At 39.8% G+C, this 27,292-nt stretch overlaps 1 protein-coding gene across 1 annotated transcript in view; it reads right to left on the minus strand.

Annotated features, from left to right (window-relative positions):
• The window catches only part of PCP4 (Purkinje cell protein 4), a 51,836-nt gene that overhangs the window by 11,758 nt on the left and 12,786 nt on the right, over positions 1-27,292 (minus strand). The window contains exon 2 of the mRNA XM_054186372.1: positions 20,036-20,087. Within this exon, the coding sequence (XP_054042347.1) occupies positions 20,036-20,087 (52 nt within the window). The remainder of the gene's footprint in view (positions 1-20,035; positions 20,088-27,292) is intronic.

Raw genomic sequence — 27,292 nt, forward strand, 5'->3', positions numbered from 1 at the left:
CCAGCAGCCATTTGGAAAGCCATGTTACATGTTGTGCAGAAGCTCATTAGGTCAAGCATTTAAAAACTGGATTCTATATAAAAAGCTCTGTCCAGATCCTGAGAAAAATTCACCTAACCTAACTTGCAGGTGTTTACATCAGAGTTCATCAGCAGCTCACTTTAGAAAGAAACCAATGGAGAAAAATAGGCAGTTTGAGGGTGCAATTTATCTGACCTACTTTAAGCAGACATTTTAGGATGAGTCTCACCCTTGAATACCCTTCCTATATTGGCTAGCTCTCTATTAGCTGTAAAGGGAGCTCAGGGTGACTAGTTCAGATGTAGATACTGATACTTAACCAAACGAGTAACATTCCCTGAGCCTGAGTGGTATCTGAACTACACATTGTAGAATTTCATATGAACACATTTTCTGCTATTTCATGTGAAATTCTTTCTCATCAAATAAATTATTTAGCCGTTATGAAAGGCACCACACTGAAACTGTAGCAGCTAAGAAATCTTATTTGCTTCAGGAAGGAAGACAATCAGAGAGAGAGAGGCATACCTTCTCACACTACTCCATCTGTGTGCTTCCATCCTATTCCTAGCAAGAAGAGAACAGCTCACCTCCAATAGAGGGTCAAAACGAACATTTGTTCCCTCTGCTGAGATTGCCAGTGAACCTGCCAGTTGTGCAGCTGATCTGCATCCTCTCGTGTTCCCTCAGGAGCAGACTGAACAGTCTGCTTACGTTTGTCTTTTTATAGATATATAGTTGAACAGACAAAAAAACTGTATCAGCACCTCTTGCTATCCTTTCAATTTATTTCAAGGATAGTGAATTTTTGTGCATGTATGTGTGTCTGCATGCTATGGAGAGACTATTTCATGCTCAAAAGCCTTTTATTTTAAGTGTACATCAGTATGACTTCTTATATTTCCCTAATAAGGGATTACAGTTAACACCACGACAAGCAATATCAAACGCTTCATATGAACAAGCAGCCAAATGACAGTTGCTGTGAGAACTATAATTGAATTTGCAGCTACTACAAACACCAAATCTCTGCTCTGCTATTTAGCTAATAATGAGCCAGGTGATGACTGCTGCCATTCTGCTGAAGAGTGGAGATGCTCAAAGATACCTTTTTGCACCTAGCATGTGTCAAAGGCAGCCATTACTTGACTGCAGGATTGAGACTACATAAAGGAGAAGAAATAAAATGGATGAGTCAGATGCACTGGATGTGCTGAGAAGACGAATGCCTTTTAAAAGGTATTACTAGCCATGCTTCTCGTTGCTGATGCAAGCCAGGGAGGGTCCCCACTGACTTGAGATTATAGTCTGCATGAAGTGCACAGAAAAGCATAGTGACCACCTCTTAGTACATTTCCCCAACGCAATTTCCCTCTCCTTCCTTCCTGGGTCCCGTGCAGCACCTGTGAGTAAGGAGAAGGCATGGCTTCTGCACTGAAATATTAGCTGATGTGCACTCAATAGAGAATTCAGATTTTACAGGGTAAGTATACACACATGTTCTTTAAATGCCAAAGCACACAACTTACTGCTTCATCATTCCTTAGCAGAAGAAATACAAACCCCCCCATACATCCTTGTCTTTTTTTTTTTCCCCTCTCCTACTGTAGAAACTGATACTAATGTGCTGACTAATGACTATTGGTTCTGAGAGAGAACATGAGTATAACTCAGGTCTTTCACAAATTTCCTGTCACGGAGTAATAGAAATGACCTTATTGTCACATAGAACAATTTACTGTTTGGCACAAGGGAACAAAAAATGGCAATTAACAGATTCTCTAAAAGAGTGGGGAATGAATTCAGAAGGGCAAGGTGTCCTTCTCATCAGCTTGTTCATTACTTATAGACAGTTACTGTATTGTGAGGCTAAAGCCTGGAATTCTAACAAGTCAATACCAAAGCTCTGTGGGATTTCTCGTCCCTGACTTTAGTGTCTGTATTTATTGAGTGAGGACTGATGGTATAGGGTAATGTAATTTTCCAAGCCTTTTCAAAGTAGCAGAGATTAATGAGCAAGGTCAGGCACCAAAGGCACTAGACAGTACTTCAAACCCTGCTTCTACTTATTTTTTTTCCTTTTCCCCAACTCATAAAAAAATAAAATTCCAAATCTTCTAGGTCCTAGGCACTGACTCAGCAACATCCTCTTCTGAACTTGATGCTATTTCAGATAAAGGGTGGAGGGGTTGTTCTCCCATAAGAATGCAGTTATATGTTGTGACAAGCGTCTGACTTAAGTGACATTAAGGCTGGGTTGCAGTGGGCTTATTCTGAGGTGTGTAGCAAGGAGAAGGAGCATTCACCTTTTTATAGCCTGTGCATTGATTAATCACACCTACATCTCTCTCTCTTATTTTTTTTTAAATGTTGGTAAAAGCAAGCATGGTTTTCCAGTAAAGTCCCAGTGGAAGGAGAAGGTAGGCCAATATTCCTAGCTCTTTATATATATCAGGAGGTTATGGAGCAGGGAAGGGAAAATGGTCTCATTATCCTGACAGATGGTGCACTTAACAAACCCACACAGTACACTGAGAACACAAAGGAAGGTTGTACATGCTTGAAGCACAGTGCATTTCTGAACTGCCGAAGTGGTGACTATGAAGTACCACACTGGCCCACCAACCAAGCTGCCTTCCAGCCCTCAGAGCGGTAACAAATTACTTTTGTCACCTGGAGCATTCCCTGCCTCCTCCTTCTCCATCAGGGACTGTCCCCACCCTTTTTTCCCCTCCCACCCTGGCCCAGCAGCACCTCTTTTTGCTTGGCAATCCCACCTAACAGGGTTCACGCACAACCACCCCTCAGTGCAGCCCCATTCATTTTTACCACACACGTGGCCTCAAGATGGAGGAATAGGAGGGTGAGAGCGCAATGGTGGACCTGTGTGCAACATGTTCCCCCATACGTCTGTGACTGGCTTTGTCCTGCCTGTAGGTCTCTGCCTTGTGCTGAAAGGACTTACAGTGACAGCGAAACAGAGAGAAATGGCATTAAGCCGTGCAGGGATTTTGGCAGGTGGTCATTGCAAATGTTCCTTCATTTGTGGGTTGGTTTTTTGTGTGTTTGGGTTTCTTAATTAAAATTATGGGTGGGTGTTGATCCTTTATGTCAAGCACAATTACAAAAAAACCTCACACAACTTCCAGGCAATAAATTGGGAAGTGCTAGCACAGTAAATTTTCACAAGGTTCAAAAATACATTCTTTGCTATAGATATATAGTAAATGTTTTGTACTCTTGCAGATTCACAAGGTCTCCCTGAAACTCAGAAGGTGATAGAGAGTGGTTTACTTTTAAGTATAACACATTTTAAATACAAAAATTGTAAAAATATTTTGAAGCAAAAAACCAAGCTTTATTGACAGGAGGTTGTCTGGAAGAAAAGAAGGCTTCCTCTTCATACTAACTTTGTTTTCACCTGGCACCTTTTAACAACTGCTATTTAAAAACAATTTTATCAGGAAGGGTGGGCATTGATTTAGCAAAGTGCTGCAATTGCAATTAGAGAGTTATTAAACCCAGTGCCAGATAGTCTAATTGACATGAAAATCTAAGTGAGGCCAGGGAATAAAGGCTTCCCTCCTGCTTAAGTTGTATGTTGTACACATAAAGCTATCTTAAAAGAATATTAAGGTTGCAAAGTTCAGCATGAAAGCCTTAGCAAACAACAAGCCACATCACTACTATCATGCAATTAATTCAGTTAATTTTCCACAGACAACTTTAATTCCGGAAAATCCTTTTTCAAATTCTTGACTTTGCAACCTTCATAGTCTTAGGAGCACGTCCTGTTTCCTAGATTTAAAGAAAAAAATTATATTCTGCTGCAACATATGGACACCCACATGGTTTCTCAGCACGACTGCTTGGAACTGTTAGATCCACCACATAGACCCCTTGTTTTAATGAAGTAACTGACAGTGGTAGTTGGCCGTTGTCCACTACTTGAATCAGCAGGAAATGGGATGAGTTGCATATTTTGCTGGTGGGTTTCATACAACTGACAGGAAAGGAACAAGACAATGGAAGGTATGGGCTGCAGGCTCAGAGCTTCATCGCTCAGTGATGCCTTCAGATGTGGTGGCCATTTCTGTACCACCTCATCGGTACAAACTCAGGGCTAGCCCCATCTCTTCCCTATACAGATCCTCATCATGGTTCCCAGTAGACCTCAACAATGCTGCTTCTTTATTTGGCTAGTCCTAGTCCCCAAAACTGTACCAGGGCATCCCCTAATCTCAGAACTCCACCCCAGCTCCTTCCCACACTAGCTGGCTCCCAGCCTCCTCCAGTTCTCACATCCCAATTCATATTCCTCCCTCCCACTCCCAGTTTCCATTCAAAAGTATCAAACCGTCCCTAATACTGTGGGGTTCTAGTTTCCTGATGAGAGTTACTGAACTCCTTTGCCATTCCACCCTTTGACCTTCCTGCTCCAGCTTCTGTGGAAGGAAGGAGGTACATTTCCTTCTAAGCCACTGTGGTGTCTTGGGAACATAGAAGGGGCACCGCCACACTCTTGGTTTCAGTTCCTGGCCAAAGTGTAGCTTACAGAAACATGTAGCAACAATTAAGGAAAACTACAATTTCCTTAAGCCTTGCAAAGACAGTGTTGGTTTAGTTGTTTCAGTGCTTACTATTTGGCCCAGTGATGCTGAGTTTTTATTAAAAAAAATAATTAACTGCTTCACTGAACACATGCAAGTGTAAGACTTGTCCTTCTAAACATAACTTGGCCCATTTTGAAGATAGAAAAGTCACATCCCAGATGGCAAGTCTAACATTTCTGTTCAAAATGACAAAGGCTCAGAACAGTCAAAAAAAAGGCCACCAGAAAGTGTTTTTAATTGCTAGACGTGCTAGCATTTTGTTCAGGCCTCATTTTTGGAAATAACTGGAATGACTTTGATGAACCCTTCCAAAATACTTCTGCTTGAGGCAAAGCAATCAGCATGACAAATTTCAGCCTAAGCAATCAGATTTTGGCAAGGCTGTGTACAACTGAAAAGGGAGTTTTTAACCACCAGAGTTCAGCAGCTCTGTTAATCAGCCTGGCCACCAGTCCCAATTGTAATAAAATAAGTGTATATGAGTAAAAGAATGTAAACTAAATGAAATGAAAATAAAAGTTACGGATAGATGGAAAATCTTAAAAAGGGGTTAAAAAAAAGGAGTGTGAATATTCCTGTGCTGGTGTTTTCAGAGTTGCCAATGATTTCTTCAAGTTTTAACCTCAGAAAAAAACCCCAGAAAATAATTGAGACACTTCAAATGATTACATGGAAGACAAAAATTAATCAAAGCTGCTCCTTATACATTCTGTGCCTGAAGATTTCTCTAGCACTTAACTCTGCTACTCATTGAAAACTTCTCTAGAAAACATTTTCCCTTGTGTGAATTTAAGCTTTGACAGGCACTTTTGGAGAGTTCTGTTTGGATTTACAGACACGTCAGATCATCGATACAGCTGATCAGAAACAGCATCTTAGCTGACACACATGGTTGACCAACCTCAGATCATTACTCCAGTCCATGTTTTTTAATCTATATAGATTCATTTTTCCTTCCCCTATTTCTGAGGATCACAAGTCCCATGAGCTTACAAGGTTAGGATGCAGAAGGAGGACTAGAAATTTCATGCATTTCCTCTGCATCAGTTAGTGCAATGAAGGATTTAAGGTAGGACTTAAATCCCTAACTAACACAGCAAGTATTGGCATATGCAGAATGCACAGTATAAAGCACACACCAGAAATGGTCCCTGTTGCACTAAAACCCACCTTATTTTCTTCACTGCTAAAATTTTAGACCTGAATGTAAACAGAACCAATTAAATATTCTTTTCTTCTCTTTCGCTCGGGAAACCTGATATTTACTCCGTCCTTCCTTCCCAAGCTGAAAAGGCAGACAGAGAGAACAATTAAAAGCCTTCTTGTTTCCAGTCCCGCTATTTTAAAGACTGTTTTGTCGCTTTCTTAAATATGATGCTTTTCTTCAAGATGTTTCTTAGCAGGCTACTCACCTGGTCCTTGCTTAAATCTAGTCTGGGAAACAGTAAACGTTTTGTGAGTCAGTAACCTTCCTTTGGTAAATGTATACTCTTTATTAAAGATTCAGACCAGAACTTTGCCTGGGAAAATAAGAGGAAAGAAGAAAACTAGGCAGTTAGAGGGAGAAGAAGCACTTGACCTAGCTGTGCTGAAAAGACATGAAATTCTCTGAGGGAGGAGAAGGAATGAGGAGTGAGACGGAGACACAGCATGAGAGAGACAGTAAGAAAGAAAGCCAGAGAAGAAACTGCTTGTGCAAAAGATCAAAGGAAAACCAGTTTTTATGAAGGTGGGAAGAAAGTAAGGAATAACTAACTTGACCCATCATAGCATCCTGGCCTGCCTGGCAGAGAGGACCAGTAGCTTGGAATCACCCCAGAACATCCTACTTCATCAGGTGCTTCATCCCACTCTCATGGGCACACTCACTTGTTGCCTGTGAGAATAAGGGGTCTCACTGGCAGAAAACAGTCTACTTATACAAGACAACGACTGCTTAAAAACTTCAGTATAGTGAATACCTCTTGGGCCTTGCATAAACCAGCAGAAATCACTGCCAGCATAGCTATGGCAATTTGCACCAACTGAGGAGCTGAGTCTTTGTTTTCTGTTGCTTAACTCAGTCTGTGCAACCTCTTCTGACTAGCAATAACCAGAACAATATATATATATTTTTATTTTTTTTTTTAAATCAAATCGATCAGACTCTCCTGAAACAAGCCACAAGAGGGATGGAACACCTTTTTTTTTAACTGTCTGAACTGAAACTCTTTTTGTTTTGTTTTCTGGCACGGTTGGTCAAGCTTATCAATTGTTTTGTCACATCCAGGCAGAATCACTTACAAAAACAAAAGGTATCCCTGATACTGGAAGAGAAGGCTGGCAGCTCTAGGCTGGATCACTCACTTTCTCAGCAACTATACCGAAACTTTAAGCTGTGGTGAACAAAGGTGGAAGTTGTACTCTGCCTCTTGCTGCTAGGCCAGAAACCTCACAAACCCAGCAGAATAGAAGCAGCTGCTCTCTATCTCAGCTCAGGTTAATTAGATACTAGTTTCTATTCTGCAAGTACAGTCAAAAGATCTGCACCTAAATATGCTTCATGGTACTTATGGTACTAACCCTGGAGAAAACTACCTACAGGCAGAGAAAATTACTGTGATATCCTGAGAGTTGTATGAAGCTTGAAACACGGGTCGGATTTATGTCAGTTATAAAATCTTTCCATGCAAAGTTTCAAGTAAATTTGGATCTATTTATACTTTGTAGAGGAAAACAATAACTTCTTAGTGATCTTGCAGAGTATCCGCTCCAAAAATAATGGCAGTTGTGGATGTGCTTACGTATAGGTTCATTAAAACCTGAAACTTAGAACCAAATGCAGCAGGAGTTACAAGCTCACACAAACAGATATAGGGGGGAGAAACCACAAAGAAGGACTAGTATCCCTTGATGCAGCTTTCTTCACTGATTTTTCTTTTGTGTATGTGTGTAGCATCTTCTACTCCAAGAAGAAAAAGAACTAATAAAAGGAAGAAAATAAGTATTCTAATTCCAACTCACTCTGGACCTCAGCCAGTCCACCATGTAATAGAGAAAATGCTAATGTTAGCAGCAGTAATCATCTCAAGATGATGAATAAAGACCAAAAATCTACACTAATTCTGCTGCAACTGAGAACAGCCTCTAGATTGCATTATTCACAAGATCTGCCTGTGGCATGAGCAGAATGAAGAGAATAGCCAAAAATTACAGTTTCTTTTTGATGTTCTTCCATAATGTAGTGTTTTTTAGCTGAGAGACCTCCAGAGGACTCCATCTTATGACTCACTCTCTTGCTTTTTATTTATGTGGTCCCCCATTCAAAAGCCATAAATACTTAAACAACAGTTGTGACACTTTCCTCCGGCATAGAGCCACAGTCTCAAAGAGGTCCAACAGTCAGTGCAGACTAGGTCCATCGAACCTCCTGGACATGGGCAGAACAGCTCCAAGTCTCGCACCTGTTCCCACTGGGCACATGACACAGGCCTGTCTGCTGGTGTGCTAAGCATATACAGTATTGTTTATGGATCCTTAATCTCCAGATTTCTTTCTACTAGAGTCTAGCAGAACTATTTCTCTCTCTTGAATTTGACAGGCTCAAGTTTGCCTGAGATGAGACAAAGTGGTGCTGATGGACAGAATGACAACTCATGACTGATTGGCAAAGCCTGTGTCTGTGCCCTCCACCGGCAGCATCTATCACCCATTGATAAAAAGATCCAAAACCACACATCTTCCATTTTTGTTCTTACTTTCTTGGCTAAAAGAAACCAGGAATGCTTTTTTCCAGCGTCTCCTAGGCAGCACAACATGTCTTTGCTTCCCAGAGGCGGACCTCACAAGAGATACACAGAGTTTAGTTATGAATAGGTTCATTGTAAAGGTCACCATGAAATTTTTGCCACTGAAAAATACAGCTGTCTGCTTTGTGAACAATATCATTAGATGAGATCATAATACACCTGTGCTTTGCACTGTCTGCTAGTAATTAGTCTGCTGGCTTCTAGACCAAGAGGTAGCTGCTTCAGGATGCCAAACAGCCTTGAATCCAGCTGCCTCAGCTTTATCTAGATGTCCTTCCCTGTGTGGGTTCTGCACCCTGGTTATTTGACGTGAAAAGAAAAGGGGTATTTGATTCTTATCTGTGCCGTATGAACAACCATCTGTATAAACCAGGATGGGGCATATACACTCCCATCATACCCCAAGATGGGGGCCAAACATAACTAGAGGTCTGGTATTACATGTGTATCCACATCTTTTCTCAAAGCTACAACACCTGATAACCTACATTCAACTCGGTGAAATCAGTATAAGGTCAGAAGAATAAACATATCTTCAAGCTTTATTACTCTCTCCCCTCCTACCTTCTGTTTAGCTGTACCACATCTGCCACAAACCAGAGAATCCAGACCAGAACTTTCTCCATAGCTAATTCTTGCTTCCTGTCAGAAACTCGGGATAGAAACTCTCTGCAGTGTTGATAGGGACCTCAGCTACAAATTCTTCAAGTGCTACCAATTTTAATGAGAATTAAGTTATTTTATGAACACTGAAATAGAAAATTGTTGGTAAAAATCATTTACATACAACAGTGCCGCATTGTTTAGCTGGAGGAAACAGTGCCTATATAAAGCGGGCAGAATGAACAGAACAAGCCCTTAAAAAACCTACAGAAGTAAAGGAAAGGACTGATCAAGGCTAATCAAAGCCTCAAACTACAGAATACCAAAGTCACAATGCATGGGAATTAAATGCACCACCACTGTGCAATAAAGCTAAAGATGTTCAGGTGAGGGCCTCTGTCCTACACATTGTGTTTGAAAGAGAGAGAGAGTTGTTACAACACATTCTCAGAAAGGAGCGCTTCTGAACAACCTATGAAAGTAGAAATTACTTAGAGTAAAGAGGTCATTAGCAATCCAAAAGGCTAACTCTTATCTATCTGGCTATGAGATCTGTAACTTAGATTAGAAACTGTGGAGCCAGGACAGTTACTGTTGGATTAGTACGGACACATAAAGAATTCCAAAATCCTACAATAATGTATTGTTTTTCTGGCTATTAGCCTGGATTTTAATTAGTTTGTGCTAATGAATACATTTGTACATGTCCATTTTTTATTGGCAGCTTTTAGAGGAGCTAGTAAATTGGTCACTGTGGAGTGCCAGTGTTTCACTAAAACCGAAAAAATAATTAATGCTTTCCCCACCTAGAGTCAATCAGCAGTCTCAGGGGGTTTTAGGTATAAATTAGAATGAAAGATGAGATACTCAAAATACAGTTAAAGTACTCATTCATCAACCGCGATTAAATAATGTTACTGTGACTCTAGAGAAGTGCCGAAAGCTGAGTTCCAGTCTCCAGACTACCCATGATATCTCAGGAGCTGCCGGAGCACCCTGCCCTATTTTCCACTGTGGCTCTTGAAATGCCTTTTCCATATCCAGTGTTAGCCAAGTTTCTTCTTTTCTTGAGAATTCCTCCTTGGAAAATATGTATTTTTCTCAGGCCTTCCTGTTTGTAACCCACCGTGGTCTGGGGAAAAAATGAACCAATACCAAGTGTGCTTGACCAAAGCAAATGCTTTCATCAGATCCAGTATCCTAGCTAACAAAGACCTCAAGCCAGGAAATATTTGGATGTTTTCACATCCTGATTTCCATAGAGAAGATGGCTGGAAGACATGACATGAGGTGGCCAAGATCAGCCAGGTCTAAATAAGGATGGAGTTGCCTGAGATAGGATTAAGGAGAAATTAAATACCTAGGTCCAAAACCGGCATTCTGAAAAACTCTGTTGAACATCCACTTAACTCCAGAGATATACAGGCTCTATAGGACTTCTATTTTAGTATTACCCAAAAATTCCTCAGCCTTGATAGAGCTGATCAAACGAGAGCCGTTTTATACCTGAATCAGATTAGGATCTATAAACACCAGGCTCTCCACAGAAGCTCATTCTGATAAGTTTCATGTCACAAAAGAAAATGTGTCTCTCTATTTACAATAAATGGAGCTTTAGGTCTCTCACGCACGCGTACACCAATACTGACAGGCAAGAGGAATTTCACCCCTAACCTATAGAGAGGGACAGAGTTTACTATTATTAATTCTAAGAGGTCCTGTTCAGCATAGGAACCCCAGATACATGTGGGCTGACGTCCCATTTTGAGACATCCTTCTCTTGCATTTTATGGGCAACTTCGGCTTTTTACATAAGGTCCTGAAACCCACTCTAAACATCAAGCCTGAAGGTGCGGTATTGTGCTGGTTCATGCTGTAGCATCTAATTCCCTTTTGCAGTCTTAAATGGTCTTTGTTCTGGTCACTAGTTCAGCTAAGGACCAAATTTTAATCGTGTCTGTAACACTCCAGCTGTTCTAAATTCTGATGACTGCTTACACAAGGGAGCCTGATAACACGAAATTACAAGCTAATTTTGGAGCAGCTAGCTAAGTGCATTAAGACGGCTGTGTGCTGTAAATTAAAATCTTAAAAACTTTCAGAAAAAAATGATTAATCATTTACCGAATTACTAACAGACAAGGAACTCGTAAGTGGAAAAGCATTTTAATTTCATTTACAAAATCAAGTCTGCTGGAAAAGAAACACAACAGAACAAAACAAAAGCCTATCATATGAAGGCAAGCAGAGAGTGTATACAGTCAAAAAGAAAAGTGATGTTTCTGCAACAGTAAATACTGGTAACCACTGTTGTGTATTGATTGTGTTCCTCTTTCATTTTTCACTTCCACTAAATTAAAAAACATGCTGCTGAGCTACATTCACCTCTTGTAGCCTTTTAATCATCTGTTGTTAGAGTCCAGGAACATGTAGAGATAGATATGCAAGTCAGTCCAGCTCCATGGATTTCCAGTGTAAATATGCTAAGCTTACACATGCCAGCTTACATATGCCATTGACTCTAGCGCTGATACAGCCTCAAACGATCCTTGATGATGTAGGGACAGATTCATTTCAGAGGTAACATTATTGGTTTTTACTAGGGTTATCTAGGGACTGGCTTGACCCAGGTCCTTCATTTGGGTTTCTACCAGCAGCAAAGCAGAACTAAATGTTCCTCTTTCAGAGTACTGATGACAGCAGAGTTTCAAATGAGTGCGCATTTGTGGAAGCAAGCCAATGCATGTCAGCTACGTGCCAGTCATGGAAAGAAGTCTCGTTCTCCCTGGTGCACAGTCAGGCAGCACACTGATAATTACAGACTGATTTCCAAAAGAAATATGGCACTTGTCAAAGGCATAATTTCAGTTCCGCCTTTCCTCATTAACACCTGATGGGAACTCCAGCATATTTATGAGTCATCTAAAAGGCAAAAACCACCAGCATCACCAAAGCTTTATCATCTTTTTCTTAATTTACAACTGACTTTTTTTCTTTTCTTCCCCCTAATGACCTAGCCTGATCTTTACAGACCAGCCTCTCAGAAAGGATCAGGGCTTCTACCACCTTTAAGGTGCTCAAATGCCCACTGAATTAGGCACCTCCTAAGTGCCAGAATGCCAATGCTGCAGGAAGCTGGATCCAAGTCACATTGTCATTGTTGAAAGGGCAAAGAAACCAAGACAAAAATCTTACTGAACAGGGAAGTAGTGGCTGTCATTTAAGGGCAGAAACTAGGAGTCAGAAAGGCTGAACACAGAATGTAACGCACCACAGTCAATGCAAATATCAAAAAAAACTAAGGACAAAGGCACATGTCAAGGTCCTTATGGATATCCTTAAGAGCCTTGGGTCTCTGAATTAAACAGTGATCTTTATACTTTTAGTTTCACAGACTTTATTCTTTCAGGCAATTTCACTTCTTTTCCATGTTCTCACAACCTGGTGTGCCTGACAACACAATAAGCTTTTTTTTTTTGGAACAGAGGCCCACACCATCTAACACAACAGGTCTGTGACCCTCATCTTGACTAAAGTTAAAAATGAGCTTAATTCATGAAGATTCCCTTGGGCTGCTTCTAATCTCAATACTGCGGGAATGCTGCAGCTCTATTAATTTCTACCTCCTGCAAAGGTGTAAAGGAGCAGACTGTATGAGTGACCATATATAAATATATATACTTGTACGCATGTGTTCCTTTCTCACATTTTTAGAAATGCAGCTGACCTCTCAGTTTGAGAGCATCACATGTAAGCAGGCACAAAAGTCTCCCCAAGTTGTATGCAGACACTGTGTGCAAAACAAAGATCCCATAAATTAATCAAGTTATTCTCGTAGCAAGCTGGAAAGAAAGAGATGGACTGAGGCAAAAATTGTTATTGTTATCTCTATTTTTAAATACTTGGAAGACACTCAGTTACTATGGTGGTGAGGACCATATAAGTACCTAGACATACTCATTTGTAGCAGGAGCATTAAGTGTGAGCGTTTTTTCCATCTCAAAGGTGCCAGCTAGCTGGGACCTCTTCCTCTAAGGGAAAAAAGAAGGAGAAATATATTTTAAAGTAATTTCATATTTTTAAATACTCAAAAAGTGAGTTTAAAAAGCTGAAACTGTTCTTCTATGGATGTGCGATTCTGGGGGTTTTTTTGTTTGTTTGTTTTTTTTTCTTCCTATGGGACTTCTGCATTTAATTTGCTCTCCTTGTCCTCTTTCATCAGATAGAAAATCATTCCTTTCCTCTCCAGTGCAGTCCTAGGGAGGGGAAAAAAAAAATCCAAACAGCACGAAAAAGCTGAATAATTAACATTATATACCAACATACACACAGACAACCCTTCATGTGCATATGCTATATTCTTTGTATCAGTAGATGGACTTATTTGGTAGTCATAAGAGTAGTTATAAATGACACACAAAATGAAAACTTGCAGGGGATTCCAAAGACAGGACATTGGCCAGACTACCTGAGCACTGCTGACTCTGCTAATTGATGAAACTTTTAATACAACGCTATTTTTTTAAAAGATATTTCTGCCTAAACATTTTAAAATTAAAGCTTCTCACTACCAGATGAAGTGCAGCAGTAATGCACAGTGTCAGCCGACTTGTCAGATAACAGAAGAATAAGAACGGTATCTGCTCTCTTACAAGTATTACTCAAGTTTAAATTAAGTATATTCATTACTTTAAACTCCACCAGAGGATCCTCTCCATGAAACCAGATGGCCACTTCATGTGTACAGACATGTGTGAGGGTAGATGAAGTTTCAGTACAGCAGGTGTCTACTTTATCTCAGATACAGATAAAAATTGTTGCTTTAAATTTTTTTGTTGCTAGATAAACATCAAAAGTTGTTAATACAAGAATTTTTGTGAGCAATCCTTCATAGTCATCATTGCCCTGAGTAAACAAACACACAGTATTCCTCTGGAAAGGACTTATGCATATCCCTGGCCTCAAGAAATGGAAATTCACCTAGGAGAGGAAATTAAGTTCATGTATAATTCCCCTCTCTTCCTTCAGCATCCTCTCTAGGGAAGCTCTGCAAACAATCCGAGAGCCTTGTTATTAAGGGCTCGATCTGTCTTCAGCTGAGACATGTTGGCTGCCTGAAGAGATGAATGGACTCCTTGATAAACAGACCAGCCTAGGCAAAGAAAGAGATATAGGCCGTGAGAGGACCTGAGACATATTTGGTTTGGTTCTGGGTAAACTTTATGTGTAACTGTGCCCAAGAAAGTGCCTGAAACAAAACTCAGTAGATAAGGTTGCCTGCAGTGTTTTTGCCATGTATAGCTATGCCTTGAGATGAGATTTGTCTAGAACTGTTTGCTTTGAATTTTTCTCCTAACTTTCATCTGAAACACTCTCAGCTACAGATCATGGTGTTTAGTTCACACAGGATTTTTACACCTTCCTCTGAGCCTGGGCAATCTGTACATGACCAAATACAACTTACGTAACTATGCTGAGTGTTCAAACACTTTTGTATTTAGGCTTTGGGAAGGTGTTACATTATTCGATGGTTGCATATACATCTAGGAATGTTGCCGAGACAGAGACTTCCTATTTTAAGAGATGGGGGATGAGGTACAGCAAATTATTCTCATCTCACTTCCTAAATACCCACTAGTACCAGCTAGGTTGCATGAAATAGGACAGAATTTGGCTCTGGACAGATTGAAAGAAGTGGAAGAGAGAGACTGCATTACTGACTGGGAGATCCTATTCCATGAAGGACCACTTTCAAGGGACAAGAAAATTTTAAACAGAACACCATAGTGAAAAGACACAAGCAGGCAAGATAATTTTCCTCCCAACACTCAACCTAATACCCAGGAAAACTCAGTATTAATTAAATTTCATGCAATACTCACCATTCTAACTTCTGATTAGTGCTGTGGGACTGAAATATCAGAAAGAAGCAGTCTGAAATGGTAGGGTTGTTTTGGGTGTTTTTTTGGCTGTTGGTTGTTGGGGTTTTTTTCCCCATTTTTTTTGTTTGTTTGTTTTACATTGATTCAGCAGTTGCTTGCAAGACCTATTTCATCTTCTGCCACACAAGCAATGTTTTGTGGGAAAGACAATATGCACAAGGCATTGCAATGCTACAGCTCAGTCACTGTCCTTCCCTGTGACTAAGGAAGTCTAGACATGGGCAGATAGAGCAAACCATGTTCCATGAGATCCTTTGAATATTTATACAAATTAGCCTCATGTGTTCCTTCCCTTTTCAAAAATTTTTTCCACAAGTAAGTTTATTTGTAGGGCTGTTCCCAAAACCAGTATATTTTTACATAGTCATTGGAGAATATTAATGGAAAATTAATTCCAAGTTCTTAAACAGATATTTATATTAGACCATACTACAATAATGATCCTGGCCTCTAGCCAGGAATTAAAGCTCTATTAAGCCAAGCACTCTGCATAAATAACTATGAAGATGATTATTCACTCTGTCGGACCTAGCAAGATTCTTTATTCCTCAGCGCAGCATGCAGAGAGTGCAGAATTTCACAAATTTCCTTGAGTAGATGAAATGGGTGAATGGACTGTTGATTGCACCGCAAGATGTGTATCTATCTACCAGGAAAGTTTACCAGAGAGACATCTCTATTATACCATGCATGAATGTTTTACAGTTCTTTACCATTACTGTTAATGTTTTCTAGAAGCATTCAGATTTAAGTGAGTTTAGATGACTCCATCTTAGACGTAAAAGATAAGAATTTACATTATTAACTCTATTCTTTCTTTATCCTTATGTAGAGGCATCCCATGGTGTAGCGTATGGAGAGGAGGAAATGCAGAACATTTATTAATTTATAGTTTTCTGACCATCCCAAAGCAGAGCTCATACACTGACAAGACAAATGCTCACGAATGACTAGAGACTGAAAAGAAAGACTTCACTTTTTCAATACAACTGACCACCTTGCCACAATTGTGTACGCCTAACCCACCATGACATGTAATCTCATGCAAAACCTATTCATTTTCATTTCAGTCAGACCCAGGGCATTATAGAATTCATCATATGAAAACACGTATTTTGTTATTATAAGAATTCATACTGCTGAATGATAAATCTGATTTTCCAAGGAAATTATTAACAAATATCAATTAAGAATCCCATGGCCTTACGTGCTTTCAGAAGAAAGGGTGGGATCTATTAATAGGAAAAAGAGTGATTCTAAATTTGAAGATAGAAATAATTGGTTCTGGTGCAATTATTTTCCTGCCAGTTGTGCTAGGCTGTAAAGTAACTAGGATGATAACAGCTTGCAAATTACATAGCAAAAAAACACAGGGTAATGTGAAACAGAATGAGAAGTGACAAGTGTTAGCATACAAAGGAACTTTGTGACATTGCCAAGGTAGTAAGAATAGTAAGGTAGTAACATCCTATTTTCATTTAGGATGCATTTGCAAATATGATAGACCAGATTAATCTAACCATGTGAGCAAAAAGGAAATTATGCCTTCTTATCCCACACTGATTCTATTAGACCAAGTCAGATTCATATAGGAGAGGATGCATGGGGATAGTACTGCTCTCTTTTCTTCGTATTTTCTGCTATACAGAACAGCACTATATAATGGAGTTTACAAGTTCATAATGGCATACACAAGTAAGTCTATCTTGGCTTTCAGATAGACTGAAGTCCTTCAAGACCCAATGAGGATAGGGCAGCTACAGTTACATCGTTACGTACAAGTTCTTTGTATTCAGGTGCTTCTGTACACATAGTATTACTGCTAATTACTAGTGTGGTGTTTCTTGAAAAATAGTCCTTTGACCAGTTTTCACCCAGGAAAACTAGTTTATGTAATTTACTCACAATAATATTAATGTTCTTCCCATTCTGACAACAGAATGAAATTACATAGACTTTCCTGACAGCAATATAGTATGTTTTGGATGGAAACGCCACTCAGCATTGTACGGTGCCCATTGACTTCACTAGCCACTGATGTACCATGAGAGCACATTGTAATGTAATAGTCACTCTTCCTTAGGAAGACGTTAATCACCATCTGATTCTTATCATAACCTGTAAAAGGACAAGCTACAACTTGTTTAAAAGGTCAAGACAGACAAATGTCATCTAGGGCTTCACCAGCATCCAGTGAGGTCATTGAAGGTTAACAGGAAAACTCCCAGTGAGTAAATGTTTCTCAAACACAAGTGATTATTCAGTTTTTATAATACTGACACAGCTGCAAGAACTACCAGGCTTGCTGCTGTATAAAACCCATGAAGATAGTTATATATATTATACAGAATCACACAGAATGGTTCGGGTTGGAAGGAACCTTAAAGATCATCTAGTTCCAACCCCCCTGCCATAGGCAGGGACACCTCCCACTAGACCAGGCTGCTCAAAGCCCCATCCAGCCTGGCCTTGAACACCTCCAGGGATGGGGCATCCACAACTTCTCTGGGCAACCTGTTCCAGTGCCTCACCACTCTTACTGTAAAGAATTTCTTCCTAATATCTAATCTAAGTCTACCCTCTTTCAGTTTGAGGCCATTACCTCATGTCCTATCATAACACTCCCTGATAAAGAGTTCCTCCCCATCCTTCCTGTAGGCCCCCTTCAGGTACTGCAAGGCCGCTATAAGGTCTCCTTGGAGCCTTCTCTTGTCCAGGTTGAACAGCCCCAACTCTCTCAGCCTGTCCTCATAGCAGAGGTGCTCCAGCCCTTTTATCATCTTCGTAGCCTTCTGCTGGATCCATTCCAACAGGTCCATGTGCTTCTTGTATTGAGGACTCCAGAGCTGGATGCAGTACTTCAGGTGGGGTCTCACAAGAGCAAAGCAGAGGGGCAGAATCACCTCCCTCGACCTGCTGGCCATGCTGCTTTTGTCTGCTAATGACCAGTGGTCTGAAAGGGGAGCAGCTTTGTCCCCTACACCTTACCACCTAGCAGTGTGGAAGACTACTCAAGGCAGCAGCTGAGGGAAGATAATTGCTGATGAATGAAGGTCCCGTGTAGGTACAACAGTCCATTCATCACCTTGACAACCTGCAGAGTTTGTGTATGAGATTTTTCTTCTCCCATAATCACAAACTCTTGTACTGTGGTATATCACTGCTCCACACTACTGTCTTTTCTGAAGCTCGGCTTTTTCCATTGCTCAGCCCCCTGAGCCACCAAGAAAGGCTGCTAGAACGAGGCAGTGCCAGTTCAGTAGAAACTGGGACTAAGCCTGCATTTTATGTGATAGAATCCTGAAAAACTGGAAGGGAAGCTACCTAAGAGAGACCCCTGCTGTGGTGGTAAGAACTAAATAGAACTAAGAATTTAACATTGCTATCTAACAAAGGTCAAACAAGAACATGCATTCAAAAATGTTCACCAGAACTATCACTACTTTAAAAGGAATTTTCAGAGATTTAGTTTCCGCAAATGCTTTACAGTGACAGCAGTGCCACACATGTCTTCAAAGAGGGAGAATGTTGATTGCCATAGTCATTAGTTTTATTTTCTCCAGTTTTGAGCCATCCTAGAGATGGGCCCAAAATTCATTTTCTACAAACAATGCACGAACAAAACTTGTCCCACAGCAGTGTCTCCACTGTGTGAATCAAAAATGCGGATAACAGACAATTGTCTTTATTTGTTGTTAGGGCTAGTTTTCAGCAGCTTTTCCTGATCTTGTAATCAAGAGCAAGGACAGTGACCAGACTAGTTTGCCTTTGCAAACATTTTCATAGGATGACTTTTTTCTTTTTAACAAGATTAAAGGGTTTGGGGTTTCTCCCCCCACTCCCCCACTTTCAACATGAGGGAAAGCTTCCTTTTGACAGGGAAACAAACATCCAAAGAGGCCGATAACAACCACAATGAAAACTTAAGACATGGACATATTGCAGACTTCTGGCCAAAACACACGTAACAGAGGATTTATTGTGTATGTTGTGTATTATTTTGTATTGCACACACCAATTTTTAGAGGAATAAATCACTTCTGCTTGAGTTCTAACTACATAGAGCTAATAAGAACAAATAGCTATACATTTATGCTTCTTTGATTTAGAATTGAATCTCAGGTTCAAAGTTTGGATTCTGCTTTATTTTCATGCAAGCATGTGGATTGGGGAGATCAGAGGACTCTATTCCATCTCCCCTGCTGCTCCTCTGTTTTATGTAGGTGACTGGTTTTTTGTTATAACTTCATTACAAAAAATAATTGGTATCTATTTGTCTAAGATTAACTGTGCATCAGCCTGTTTATATTATATTAAAAACTATGCTACAGCTAGAACCATATGTATTTGTTAATCAATGATGCAGCCCTTTCTCACTCAAAATTCCCTTTGAGAAAAAAAGAATTTGCTTTTAAAAGGCTGCAGGATCAGTAAATCTAAGCTAAACTTGACAACAGGACAATTTTATTTGTGAAGAAATTCAAGGCAAACGAGTTCAGTTCATAATGTGCTCAAGCAGTAAAGAGAAATACATGCTTCCCGTGCTGCCCGAATGGCTGACATAATTTTGCTTGCTTTCCTTTCCTGTTAACTTGAGAATGCAAATAGCTTTGCTGTCAGGGTACATTTGTTCCCACTAATTCAAGACACTATAACAAGCCAAAATATTTATTTCTTTTTTCCACCCTAATTTGTGGTTTATCATATTGGGAACATCATCTACGGATTTCATTTACGGTAACATTATGCAAACAGCCCTTATGGGAAAGTCACCTCTCTGTAATAGGAAAACTAAGCATAAAGAAGTCTCTCAATGTTTCAGGATGTGTTGCCTCAAAGGGCACAAAAATTCAGTTCAGACCAACACGTAAAGGCCAAAATGCATATCCAAAATAACTGCTCAAATATCCCATCTCTGAAAAACCTTGGCTTTTCAGAGAAGATACTTTTCAGTACACAGGACAGCCTACCAGAACGTATTCTTGTAATTTGATCTATCATTACAGTAAAAATATTTTGGCTCACTTTGACTCAATATTCTCCATCAAGAAATAAAGTCTACTCTTACCGTTCTCACCAGCTGTCTTATCTTTTCCATTTGTAGCTCCGGTTCCTTGTCTCTGTTAGGGGAAAAGAGAAACAAACAAGTGGTTGGAACAAAACTTGAACGTGCATTTTCCCCTTGGAATTACAAGCAGTTACAGCCTGGTTTCTCCTCCATACCTTGGATAGTCATTTACCCTCAAGCAATATTGCTTTGAAACACTACCCGTCAGAACAGGAATGCGTGGTGCCATGATTCAGGTACAGCTGTATAACTATGTGTGCAACTGTATATAATTATCACATGTTAGAGATGGCATATGTGTAATCAAGTTTCCAGCAGTGCAACGGTATGAGCTACAGTAGAACATCTCTTCAGGTCCCTGCTGTGTCTCCATTTCCATGATTCTTCTTACCTGACTTTGGCCAGAAGACTCATCTTTCCGCTTTGGCCACAAGTGGAGATGGAGCTTCCAACTTCAATCCACTTTGTCCAAGGAATAGCCTCATGACTTTCCATGAAACAAACTGATTTAAGTCACTCCAAGTAACATGTGTCAAACACCACTGCAGTCCAAATAAATATTCACAGTGGCAGAGCTGTATTAGTGTCATTACACTACTAGGTAATTTTCTAGCTTAGGAATGGGCACTCTATGAAAATTATGCTGCATCTCTCAGAGAAAGCATCTCACAGGTGGAATTAAGATACTTTAGCAAGTATGGCAAAACTTGCATTTCTTATGCAAAATTATTCATACTTGTCTGTATTACTGAAATAGACTAATTCATCATCTAGGGTTGTACATGTGAAAAAACAGGAGTATTAAACTAAGTGAATAAATCCAGCTGCATTCAGCCAACAGAGGCAGCACACCCTCATGCATCAGGAAAGTTAACAGCCGCAGTAGCACTGCAAACCAAATGGTTTGTACCAAACTATGGACAGTCATATTGATTCTCTTACGAAAATTCATACAGGCATACTTATCTGAAGTTATTTACTCCAGAATATCTACTTAAACCCTTCTCTGCTGCTCTGGGTTCTGTCCTTTATCTCCCACAGTGGTGTATTTTCAGGGTATTCTGTGTCTATGGACGTAATCACGATATAAGTACAAAACCTTCATGTGTACTCTTGGCTCTTATTATAGAAGCCAAAGCGGGAAAGAAAGCTCTTCAAACCCCTCAGGAGAATGCAAAAGAGCTACATATAGTCTATTGTGCATCCACACGCCAGTGGTGGGGTTACTCATCTTCTCCATGGCATACTTCAGTGCATTTATCTCTGCTCTACTGGGTCTGCCTCATCTCTCACTCCGTGCAATGAGACAGAGCATCCCTAGAGAAGACAACTCTGAGTCTATAACCAAAGCTACAGTTTCCCCATACGTTGAAAATATATGGTTTCTCCCTGGAGCCTCAGAGCTAAGACAGGAGAGAAAACTTGGCCAATAACACCAAAAAATGGGATTCGAAAGGGATAAACATCTTTTATGAAAGTGTAAGTTACCAGCAGCCAGAAATCAATAAATCTACCCAACAACCAGTTTTGCTAAATATATTAACGTTTATGCCTTTATTTAAAGTTTAGTTAATATTTCCATATTTTAATCCACATTTGAAACTAGGTTTTATTGTTAATCTACTGGGACCTCTCAAAAAAACAGAATACTGGATTCTTCCTGTCTATATGGCAGCTATATTGCTTTTCCTTCCCTGTTTTTAAAGGCTTTTTCAAGTTGTCTTATTTCATGTTTCAGGCTGTGCTGCTTAGCCTTTATGAAGGCTTCTCTTTCCTCCCTAGGCTATACCTGTCAGGTTTGGTCTACTATTGATGGAGTGCTGGAATATGGATCCACACATTTATTTCATATCTCAGGAATACCCCTCAGGGAGAGGGGAAAGTTGTCAAAGAAAATGAATGAAAACTTCGCTTTGGTCAATAAAGGTTTTTCTATTCATGGGGTCAAGATTTTTCTTTAAGTCTGAAATCAGCCTAAGCATTCTACAGCCATTTCATTTGATGGTGACCACTGGACATATATAGAATGAAGCCTGAAAGTCTGCCAAACAAGCTAGTGATAGCTTTTCCTTCAGTTATATACATATTTTAATCTGTAAGCACTGTGCTGTCTTCCAAGTGAGTGCAATGGATTTGAAAGTACAAATCAGTTTCTCATTAACAAGGCACTGAAACTTATGAAAAAGCCATATACAATGTGATCATATACCTGCAAAGCCTTTAGCCTTTTATTTCAATACATTCAGTGAGCCTATTTTTAAAAACATTCTCAAGATCCTGGTATTATTAGCAGCTGGAACTTCTTGCTCCTTTCATCACATTTCATGATGCTACCGAAGGCTGCAAAACAAAGCTTTGCTTTTAGTGTCCTTCAGAGCACAAGAGGATTAAACACGAGGAAGAGTTACTAGGGGTATTTTCAAGAAGCAATGGATGAAAGCCCTCCAAAAAGCAATGGATGAAAGCCCTCCAAGAGCTCGTATAACAGATATTGTCCTCAGATGCAACAGATCAAATTAAAATCAATGAAATACAAGAAAAACAATATTATATTCTGGGTTTTGTTTCTAAAGAGAAAATCCTCAAGTTGTTGACCATATTTTAAGTTATAAAAGCAGTCTAATGCTTTCTGTTTCCTATAACTTCTAGCCAGCTTCCTTCATTCAAACACTGCTTCTAAAATTCCCCAGCATTTCTTAAGGCAAGTACTAGGACAGAAGCATTGAATAAACTTTCCACTAGGCATTGAAGAAGAAACATCAGGGCCAAAATGAACATGAGTGCAAAACCATAATGACTATACAGTAAAACAAGATAAACAATTTTGTTGCTATGTGGCGTAGGAGGAAACATAGTTTATGACTGCTTGGGGCTATATTAATTTTTAACTCAGTGGTTTTACAAAACATCAAAGGCGCATCATTAAAAATGTTTCCAAAATCAAAGTCACTCCCAATTTGTCAGAAGAGGAAGTAAAAAGGACTACTGCCATATGCCCAAAATCCCTATAAGGACAGAACAGGTTTACTTTCCTGTTAAATTCTCAGTGCTATACACATCAGCTAGTTAATGTGGTATGAAAAACTGTACTAAATTAGTCCCCTAGGTGTACAAACTAAGGTCAAAAGTGAATTTGCAGCCCAGAGGACTTTTCAAGAAGAATGTTAAATTACTGCAGCAGCTTTTCTACTCATTATTCTAGCCCCTCCTGCACCCCCAGCCTACTTTTTGCTTTTAATCTTACATTCTGTTCTTGTCTTCAAATAGCCTGACCTTTTCAGTTATGCTTCCAATTAGCACCTCAGTGTTAGGCATTTTAGCCAGGTGTTGACTACAGAATTTTGAGGGGCAGAGGGGTTGTTTGGTTTTTGATGAACCACAGAAAGCCCAAGATCAGGGACATGAAACTGCCGGAAAGTTCTCTGACAAATGTGCCTTTACAGTAATAACATTATTCTGCCACTTCATCTGAGTGCAGGACCAACAAGGTACAGCAGGCTGCATCCCAGTAAAGCAGTGGCTGTAGATTTTCAAAAGTATATTGTTTCTACATCAAAGAATGAAAGAGCATCCAAGGGTAGAGTTAAGAGAATAGAAACAGCAGAAAGTTTGTGAAGTGAACAGTAGGAAGAGTCAGTATAGACTTGACTCAGGACAAAAAATAATTTCATTGACACATATGAAGTGTTATTAGGATGTTTGTACTCATTGACAAGAGGAACAGCAGTGAAGTCTGTGCATATCCTAAGCTTTTCTTCAGCGTTGTTCCGCTACCAGATCCATCCCTGACAAGAAGCATTACATGTGTGACGGAAGGAAACACATGTTGATACAATGCAGCACAAAAGTGGCTGTGGGTCAGCCAGCTGTGTGCCAAGCAAGCCTTTATTCTGCATTACCATCTGTTCTCCATATAAAGTTTTCTCTGTAAGAGATAAATTGAATCAAACCAAACTATTTCATAAGGGCCTTTTTTATAGCCTTCTGCCTTAGAGAGTTCAGCTGCTTTAGCCTTAAAATGAAGAGCACTGAAAAACACATTTTTCAAATGTATAAAGTTTATAATCTTTCTGCAAATAAAAGTGTCACTGTAAATATCTGCTAAAGGACCTTTTATGTTTTCCAAGTAAGGAAAGCTTCCTAGTCAACAGCAGAATGATCAGGAGATACAGCAATTTCTGCCTGCTGTTTTTCAGGACTAAATACCTCCTATACAGTTTCTCAAATTAAGACAATTAGGGCTGACTTTATCCAGGAACAACGCAAGAAATAAAGTTCTTACAGGCTGATCTTTACTTAGTGTTGGTTGATCTTTGAAGATACTGAGAATTTTAGACTACTGAAGCCCCAGTTGAGGTTCATTAGACTATAGGCATAGGTAGATGCCAAGGCGTACTTAGTATGTAAGCATTACTGCCTGAAGGCTCATAGTACATTTTTTAGTTTCATCTAGGTGGATTTTTGAGGACATTACATTAGCATGCACACTTCCTGCAAACGAAAAAATGAATTCGAGAGATCTGGATTGAAAACACAGAACAGCAGACTATCAAATGTGGAACCAACATACTTCATAGTCTCCTTTTACAGGTACCTCCTGTCCAGGCGTATTATATTCAACTCCCCTGATTCTAAAAGCCCAGAAATTTCTAAGCTTTTTAACACCAGGTATAAATTTGCTATCAAAAAACCCCAGAAAGACAACATACTCACTTTAAAAGCAATCAGTGGGCACTGAAGGAAACATTAAGTATTGCCAGTAGATCAATACATTATGCATACATGCCACTTGAAAATAATTATGTGATGAGGTGATACCCTGAGCTCACTGAAATCAATGGGAATTCTGCAACTGCTTTTCTTTCACACTCTAACAAAGAGCACAAGCTCTGTGTCAGAAACTAAATGAAGATTCAAAATTTAAGTAGGAGCAAGAGCCAAGCAGCTATGACCTGTGATGAGTGAATACACTCTGCCGAATTTGGGATTTCAATGTGATTAGTTAGGTTAAACTCTTCTTTACCAGAGACTTCTGTTTCAGTATGTTTGACAACCTCTTTCTAATGTCATGTATTGACTTGAAACTCTAGCACTCAGCATTTCACACATTTAAGTGTGAAAAACATTACTCAACTACAACACAGTAAATAATTTGGTAATAAGAAGGACAAAAATATATTACCATGTTTAAGATAAAGAGTAGGAAAAATGATGCTGCTGTGACAGAAAGATTTCTGTTTACTGAAGCTGCAAGGGATACCTGGCCTCTAAATAATGGGAATGGAATTTTAGCACCACTGTATTTTTTGGTATTATATATCAAAGACCATGAAGATGAACAGCTGGAGAGACAAAGTGTACTGCTGAAGAGCACAAGTGCTGCCATTTTACTCGTTCTCTCCTATTGTAAGTCTCAAAACTGGTCTGCAATACAGTCAGATGGTAAATCCCAAAACAACTTCTGCGACATAGAGGTTCACTGACATCAGTAAGAGCTAGTCACCTAAAGAACATCTGCAGACAGAACTTAATACTCCCAGAGAGAAGCTTGAACATAGTATTGAAAATTGCATTAGAAGCTACACAAGTAAACTTCCCTCACTAGTCTATTTGTGCCTCCTTTACAAGTTCCTCCACTTTTTTTTTTTTCCTACATTTTTATAGACATGGTACTGAGTATTTATGAGATTAAAGTGTCTTTCAAAGCCCACATTTAAGGTACTTGCATCAGGTACAGAACATCTAGCCAAAATTTTGTCTGAATGATGGGTAAATCTGATAATGTGTCTGTTACTTCTGTCTTACACATCATCTTAAGAAATCAAGACCACATTTTCTGGGCACTTGACAGAAAGGAGAAATATTTACCAACATAAACTTCAGTGCAAAGGAGCCCATTCCTGGTTATGACCAAGCTTACATTTCTGGTAGAAATAGCTTTCTGGAAACTACCACTTTTCCTTGGCTGCTCTCACCCTAGAATCTCAGTTCTTTAGGATATGGCCTCTACTCTTGCCTACATAGCACCTTCTCTGCATGCTCCTTTACACAAAAGGAATTTTCTACAGCCAGTTTTCTGGCTGTCTTGCATTGCCAGGGCAGGGTAATATTGCCAGAGCAAGAGTGCCAGAATCCATCTTTCAATACTGGCTGTCAAAACTAAACGATCCCTGGCACTCTGATGATTTCTTTAATTATCTTCATGGGTCAAGCAGTGTTCTACTTGACTAGCTCTTGATTGTCCTTAATTTTATTAAGGCTCTCCTATAGCTATTTTAATAAATTAAAACTCCACAGGTGGGCTGAGATGAGCTGATGGGATTCAAACTGCAGTGGCTAGAAGTTGGCACGGTGACCAGCACTGGTTTTCTATGACTTTCATAGTCACTGAAGGCACACGCTTGTGCACACACATGCACATTGTCATCCTAGAAACCACAGTGATATTTGTCAGAAATTAACAACAAGGCTGCAGATAACTATAGATTATTTTCCTTCTAGACCCTGTGGACCAGTGCCTGGCTATTGCTATTGCAATGATCTGGGGAAGATACAATGTCTCCGCAATTTTCTTTCATCTTTCTATAAAGGACACAACCTGGATCTCAGCATTCATATCCTTGCATCTTTGACAGTCATTTACACTGGTGCAAATTAAATCTCAAACACAGAAGGAAAGCACTGTATTCAAGGTGTAGCCGTCCATACAAACCGCAGCCTGTATGAATTGCAGACAGTTTACCAGGTTCACTGTTGATGTACTGGTTTCTCCAGGAAGGAGGACATGCAGGTGTAGGTACTGTTTACTCAGGGTGAACCCACAACACCCACAAGACAGCACAGGGAGGCAAGCTGGTGGAATGCACTGGCCCTCCTGTTGATCCATCGGACCACCAGGCACAGAAAAAGCAATGGGAACCAAAGGAGTAACCCTGATGCTGGGACTTCTCAGAGCAGCTGAAAGACAGTTGCAGTCCCTGGTCCTGGGTTATTTTGTTTCTAAATGTCATTGTCCATGTAAAATACACATTTTATTGACATGTCTATGCAAAATGCATACTCTACCAAACAGAGAGAGTGCCTTAATCACAGGGTTGCTCACAGAGTTAGGGCATTTGCCTCAATTTGAGAGGTGTAATTTGTTCACTTTCCTCCACATAGAGCTTTTGGCTCGAGCTAAGTCCTCAGAACCGGCAGTTCTGAGTGTACACAGAGCTTCAGTACCCAGCACACTTCCAGGTTAAATATGGAGGCACA

This window comes from Rissa tridactyla, chromosome 1 (genome assembly GCF_028500815.1).
Source record: "Rissa tridactyla isolate bRisTri1 chromosome 1, bRisTri1.patW.cur.20221130, whole genome shotgun sequence".
Taxonomy (NCBI): Eukaryota; Metazoa; Chordata; class Aves; order Charadriiformes; family Laridae; genus Rissa; species Rissa tridactyla.